General features: G+C 39.6%; 1 protein-coding gene across 1 annotated transcript; it reads left to right on the forward strand.

The window, feature by feature from the left end:
- The first annotated feature begins 460 nt into the window (after nt 1–460).
- Nucleotides 461–5,623, forward strand: zcchc10 (zinc finger, CCHC domain containing 10). Its single transcript, XM_072375418.1, has 4 exons — nt 461–569; nt 2,056–2,217; nt 2,961–3,002; nt 4,937–5,623. Exons 1-4 carry the CDS (start codon nt 529–531, stop codon nt 5,172–5,174), a joined length of 483 nt encoding a protein of 160 aa, XP_072231519.1. The 5' UTR covers nt 461–528; the 3' UTR covers nt 5,175–5,623.
- Nucleotides 5,624–6,681: the final 1,058 nt, after the last annotated feature.

Genomic DNA, 6,681 nt, shown 5'->3' on the forward strand with positions numbered 1-6,681 from the left:
TTATTCTTAAAAAAGCAGGATTCAGTAATAAACATCCATCCATTTCCTATGTCCGCTTCATCCAATTCAGAGTGGCAGGGGGGCTGAAGCCTATCCCATAATGATCAGATACTTGTGGATATGAATTTTAATCTGTGTTGTTACTTTTTAACCTAACAACTAACAAGAGCTCGTGATATAGAAAAATAGGATGGAACTAGATGTACACACAGTTAACATGGGTGGGTGTAATGACAGCTGAGTGGTGGGAGAGTACACTATGTTGGTGACAGTGAACCAAATGCTTACAAATTTAATTTAAAAAACAAAACATTTTTTAAATCTATTTGTCTTACCGACGTATAACGATAATAACTCATTTTAATTTCCGGAAATACGCACTTAACCGACATCGATGAAGAAAAAGAAACGACATTGACCAGAGCGGTGTAGCGACTCCACACTCCAGTTCAATAGGTGGCGGTAGGGAGCACTTTTAATCCGGTTTGCCAACCTGTAAAAAAACAACAGAAGAAGGAGAAGAGGAACATGGCGACTCCCATGCACAGAATAATAGCCAGGAGACAAGCGTGAGTATAATATTTTTAACTCCTTGTAACATGTCGTTTTGGAATATTTTATGTCGATACAGCTTTCGTTTGAAACTCAAACGGCAGTTAGCTCGTCGAGCTTCGCTTCGAAAGCACCAAGTTAGTAACGGTCGCTGAACAGTTTTATGGGAGCAGTCCACTGCCTCTCTGTACAATACTGTCTGTCGTCTGAGCTTAGGCGTTGCAGTGAAGCCTTTAGGTTGGAAAAATATGAGTCCAACCACCCATTCAGTTTGGTAACTGTTATATGTATGTTGAAGAAATGGGTCATTTTAAACTTTCCACTGATTAGCATTGAACGGTGATGTGTGCAGTAACAACGTGAGGTCTGGACGACGTTTTGAAAACAAATCAAGTCGAGCCAGGAGCTCCAGGCACATCCTTGGCAAACTGACTTAGATAACAGGAAGAAGGCGTCACAGAAATATAGCTTTTTTATGTTAGTAACCAGATCAGGAAACACTGATCGTGTAAAACGAAACGTTTTCACATATCAGTGACATTCACACATTTAATTAATCTTGGAGTAAGGCTGCTGGTGTGTCGGATTTTCATGACACATAACCATCTCCGATATATTTATTATCTATTTCTAGAGATAATAAAGGTGTATCTTATTTTTTTTTTTTTAATTTTTAACTTCCAGCCGCAGTAGTTGTTGCCCACTGAGCATGGCCCCCGCGGTCCGGACCGTCTCCTCAATACCACTGATCTGACAGCAACCCAAAGACAATGTCTAAACTAACCCTGAGAAAAGGAAACATGTTTCTTTGCATTTTTTCATTTTTCCTTGGATCAGTAACAATCAGAATAATTTTTCAGAAATATTTGGGATGATACTTTCTTTTAGCATTACGCACCTAAATCAATTTTTAGAGATGGTTTAGGTAGGTTCACTTCCACTAATCATTGATAAGACGGAGAATAGTCAGTGGAAAATGTGCTCTACCATTTGGTAGAGCTGGATGCTAACGGGTTAAGTAACGAGGGTCTAGATGTAGTACTTGCAAAAGGAACAAGATGGTATTGAATTAACTGACTTATTTTTAAATTTAGCATCTAGCACTATGAATATTTCTTATATTTGGATAGTTCTGTCACTATTTGAAATATGACCATTTCTTGTCACAAACCAAACTCTCAGAATATTTGCGGAACCTTCCTCTTGTGATTGAAACCTTTTCAGAACTTTTGTTTCGGCAGCTCTTGATCTTCCTCTGAAAGAGTTGTTTCAGGAAGGGATGACAGATGGCATTTAAAAACACTTTGAACACATTTGCTTGCTGTAGAAGGATTGTTTGAATAGAATAGCAAGCATCTCTACGCACTGACGAAGTCTAAGCTTCCAGCAGCTGAATCAGTTTCAAACATGTTCTCCAGAAAAATGGTGGCTTTTTACCTGTTTTACCAGTGACTGTCGTTGCTCATTACTTGAAGGCTCACTTTGTTGTTTTATGATCTCCAGGGAAGCAAACAAACAACATGTGCGTTGCCAGAAGTGCTTGGAGATGGGGCACTGGACCTACGAGTGCACAGGGAAACGGAAATATGTTCACAGACCATCGAGAACAGTTGAGATGAAAAAGAAATTGAAGGAGAATGAAAACAAACCTCTCAGCATCACGGGGTAAGGTGTCGACACTGGTTTGTTTTTGGGACAGTGGACGTCTTTTCTCAAACATTTTGACTCCGTTCTCTCTATAGTCATCGTGCACCAGTGCTAAGTGGTTTTGGTGCACGCTCACATAAAGCGGATGTTTTACGCCTCATTTGATGCCTCATCCGCTCAAATTAACCGATCACCTTACACTTCATTTGTAGGAAGAGCAGATAAATGTATGTGTGATCCAGTATCAGCAGGATAGAATGGACAACATATAAAAGCATATAAAGGTGATTTTTACTCACCAGCTGAATACGTGTTTGCCATGGCAACGTGACAAAGCCTGCGGTTTCTTTTACTGTAACCGCAAAGCTACTTTGGTGTCATAACACAGCTGGATGAGCTCAGCTGAGAATCATGGAGCACAGAGTTTATTTTGACTTAATGTTACTAACAAGTTGATAGATTAAACCCTGAAAAGGTGTTATTGCATTATGGTTAACTTTGGTGATTAAAATGCTTACATTTGATCATTGTCTAACTTCACTGAGCAGCTTTTAAGATGATGGTTGAGTTATTGATGATCTGTCAGTTATCTGACTGTATTTTAAACATGGGCTGTGATACTGAAGGTGTGTTTTGTTTGCTTTACTGCCCTTTATTTGAAAATTGTTCAGGAAATCCTTTTTCATTATTTATTACCAGTCTAGTTAAACGAGCTTGTTGTTAAGTTAATGTGATTAAACTTGTTTTTCCCCTCTTCACAGACCAGAAAGAGAAGGTTCCAGTGAGAAGAAAATCAAAAAGAAGTAAGTGATGTGCCGTCGGCAGAGTGATTTAATAGCTTAAGTTTTGTAGGTTCAAGTTGTTAAAGAATGTGAGAAAGTTACTTTTCTGGTGGCCCCTGTTTCTGAGGAGCTTGTAATCTTCTGCTTCTTCAAACAAAGAGTTCAGGAAGTGTATCCAGGAAGTTTCCTCCGATTCATCCCAGTATATAAAATGAATTTTGTTTGCTGGGAGTTGTGATGTGTGTGATAAGCACAAGTTGTCACACAAAGGATAATATGTGAGGTGTCGGGGTCAGTTGAGACTGAAGTTAAGTCAAGCTGGATGGTTTCTAAGAACTTGTCGGACTGGTGTTTGATGTGGCAGAACTCCTCCTCTGTTTTGGGACGTTTCTTTCATTTTAATGTAAATGAGCTTCTCTGCTGCATCACTGCTCGTCTCTTGCCTCCAAGTCTTATTGAAATGAGTTTAGTCTGAAGGCTGTGGAGAGGAATGCGAGTCAACATTGCCCCCTAGTGGCAAATCTCGACAGTTTTGGTAACATTTAGCATTCTTCAGTCTGTGGATATTTAATATTTATCACATGCAATGATAACAGTTTCAGTACCTGTCGCTAAAAATCAAAGCGAGGAATCCAGATTTTTCTTTTGCTGTTGTTTTGTTTTGTTTTCTTACATCATATTCTTTTTGTTCTTAAGAGATATTTATTTTGATTATTAAGGTCTTGTTATGTTTAATTTAATTTACACCTGTATTACAATCCTCATTCAAGCTGGCTCTACAGGTTCTTTACTTTAATCACTTGTGCTCTCTCTGCATCAGGTGTGTTCGGCCTGATACAGTGTTGCCCAGCAATGACTTCTGCTGGTCAGAGATCTTATCAGATATTTTCAGAACATCGCCAGCTCACATCATGTAAAGCCCTGTTGGAGCTGGGTGGCTGCGGTCGCCATTGGTCAGGCGCCACAGCTGCTCTTCTCCAGCTGATGATACAACTTTTACCCGATTGGTTGAAGATTTCAAAGACAACAATGCCGTGATACATTTTTATTCTCAGAACTTCAAATCCTTTATCTGCTGGGATTATCTCTCCAAAAAGGCATTTATTTGATCCTCCTCCAGTGTCATAAGCAGGTCATGTTGACCAGCTAAAACAAGTCAAAGTTGCCCCTAAATTCCACTCGATAGTTTCAGATTGTCTTCTGAGAACAAAATGTACTCGACCCCTGACTGTTTTCACCTGATAACATTTTTTTTTCATTCTCTTCACCTTTTCTTTTGAGAAATGTTCTTTTACTGTAGGTCAGGAAGGGGAGGCACAGAAAAAACAACAATATGGCCACCCCTCAGTGTTGAAGCTGCTGCCGCTTGAGAAATCAGTAGAAACATAGAGGCATTTAAAAAAAACACATTTATTTAGTGTGTGTTTGCTATTTCTGTGCACACGTACACTTCTGATGTTTTGTTGGCAATAGTGCCCAATAGTTACCATGGTTACCATCTGCCACAACACTCCTACAACACATGCTGGTGACTGTGGAAAAGTGTGCGTGAGCTCATATAGATGACTTCTGACACATTTGCTCCCTGCTCAAAATGGACACTGATGTATCCCTGATAGGCAAAACTAATCTGACGGCAAAGTGTTCAGAATCCAAAGGAAGATGAGAACACTTGTATGCAGAGGTCCCGGTCTGTCTCTAAGTACAACAGCCAAACAAATAAAGCTGCTCTTGTAGCATCACAGATGTTGTGTTATATCATTTCAGATGTCTGTAGGCAGGCCATGGCAGACTCTGGAGAGGACACAATTTGTAGTCATTGCGCATTTTTTCTTCTTGGCTATTTTGCTTTAATGCCTGAGTTAGCGTAACGGGTACCATATGAGACCTTGACACGCTTCGGTTGCATTCGCTCATGTTCTCTCTCTCTTTCTGCACTCTGCGACTTCTCTCAGGGCAAAAGACTCCAGCGACAGCAGCAGTGATTCAGGCGGATCCTCCAGTGACTCATCGTCGGACAGCAGCGACTCCTCCGGCTCCTCTTCAGATGACAGCGACAGCAGCAGTGACAGCGACGACGACAGCTCTTCTTCATCGTCCTCCTCCTCCTCTTCGTCCTCAGACAGCTCAGGCTCAGGAAGCAGCAGCGAATCAGATCAAGGACCTCCAAAGAAAAAGAAAAAGAAGAAATGAGCTTACTGGATTGAGTGCATTTTGTTTGTTAATTGTTTTTTTTTTTTCTCTAAAACTTTTCAAAATTGGAGCTGGAAAGATAGAACAGGTTTGCTGATTGTAGACTAAGATGAGACAAAAACGGGGTTATAATTTTGAGGCGTGTCATGCTCCGGTTTTAATACTCTTCTGTTACTTCTACTGCGACATCTGCTCTAGTTTGAACTTCTGTTAAGTGAATGAACTTAGGTTAATACATCTAAACATGTTGGGAAATAATGGGATTATTCTAGTTAAATCTGATATTTTGTACTCAAGTATATTTTAGTTAAATGTCATTTGTAGTCCACAGCCTTTGTAAAAGATCGCCAAATCTAGAACAATATGTAACCTTTTAAAGGATGAATAAAAAAGAAAGTCTTCTTGCTATGACACTGAGTTTGCTTGATAATAAACAAAACTTGGCTTTTCCTTGTTTATTGCTTTTTAGACGAAACACATCAATTTATACATAAAATTGAATGTAAAATGATCAGTGATCATCTTTTCTGCAAGTAGAATTTGAGCAGCATTTCAGCAATCATGACAGCTGTGGCTTTGAATCGAGAGAAGCAGCTTGGGAGTAAGTGGCCACCTGCCGACTTCCCCTGACCAGCACTGTCCCAGCCCACCATTCGCGACTATAATGCGCTCCTTAGCAAGGCACCTACCACCTCACTCCTTAAGCTGCCATGGGCGACTGCTCACTGTTTAACAGATGGGTTAAAGTGAAGGTCAACTTATTGCACGTGTAAAAAAAGATAAATAAATGCATATTTTGGTAATTAGATGTAGGGCATCTTTTTCGCTGGTTCTGCAGACTCCAACGTGGACCGAAGTTTGATTTGGTCTTTTAACCCAATTGCGCAAGGTGCTCTGAGGTGTGAGTGAAAGTATTACGATGTGTGGTGTGATCGTCCTGGTCGGATCTTTGATACTAACTAGCACTTGTACATTAATGCGCTAAGAATGATCGATTTTGGGCACCACAAAGTTATTGTTGATGGCCTGGTGGAAAATACATGATGTGAGTAACTAAATACGAAATAGTATTTCTTCACTTTCAAACAAAGGTACTTGAAAACAGAATCAGTAGTCTAGTTGTAACTTACAAGGTATATTATCAATGAACAGCAGGGAACAATGAGACACTCCGTGATTTCCTCTTGGACGTCAAGAATGAGCAAGCTTTGCGTCACTGGAGTGTTGCATTAAATTACAATGGGAATTATTAACATCTTTGGTAACTAGTTATTACATAAATGTAAACAGATTTTTACACATCTCAACGATTCTCTGGGCTGGTTTGTTCCCCCCTTCTCTATATTTCTATCATTGTAGCTTTTTTTTCTGGTAGCGAAGTCAAAATCAATTTTTTTCTCGTGTTGTATAAACTAATTGAAACTGGAGTTGGTGAAGTTTTAGAATAGTCTACCATCCACAAGAGAAAAAATAAACAAGTAAATGAAAATCTTTTTTTGTTCCTTTC

This window comes from Leuresthes tenuis, unplaced genomic scaffold (genome assembly GCF_036924035.1).
Source record: "Leuresthes tenuis unplaced genomic scaffold, fLeuTen1.0.hap1 SCAF_21, whole genome shotgun sequence".
In the NCBI taxonomy this organism is placed as follows: domain Eukaryota; kingdom Metazoa; phylum Chordata; class Actinopteri; order Atheriniformes; family Atherinopsidae; genus Leuresthes; species Leuresthes tenuis.

What these genes read in the sequence shown, in the direction of transcription:
- zcchc10 (XM_072375418.1), top strand. Translation starts at nt 529, where the DNA reads ATGGCGACTCCCATGCACAGAATAATAGCCAGGAGACAAGC. An exon ending in ATAATAGCCAGGAGACAAGC is followed by an intron (nt 570 to 2,055) that starts GTGAGTATAATA and finishes TATGATCTCCAG; the next exon opens with GGAAGCAAACAAACAACATG. An exon ending in GAGAAGAAAATCAAAAAGAA is followed by an intron (nt 3,003 to 4,936) that starts GTAAGTGATGTG and finishes GACTTCTCTCAG; the next exon opens with GGCAAAAGACTCCAGCGACA.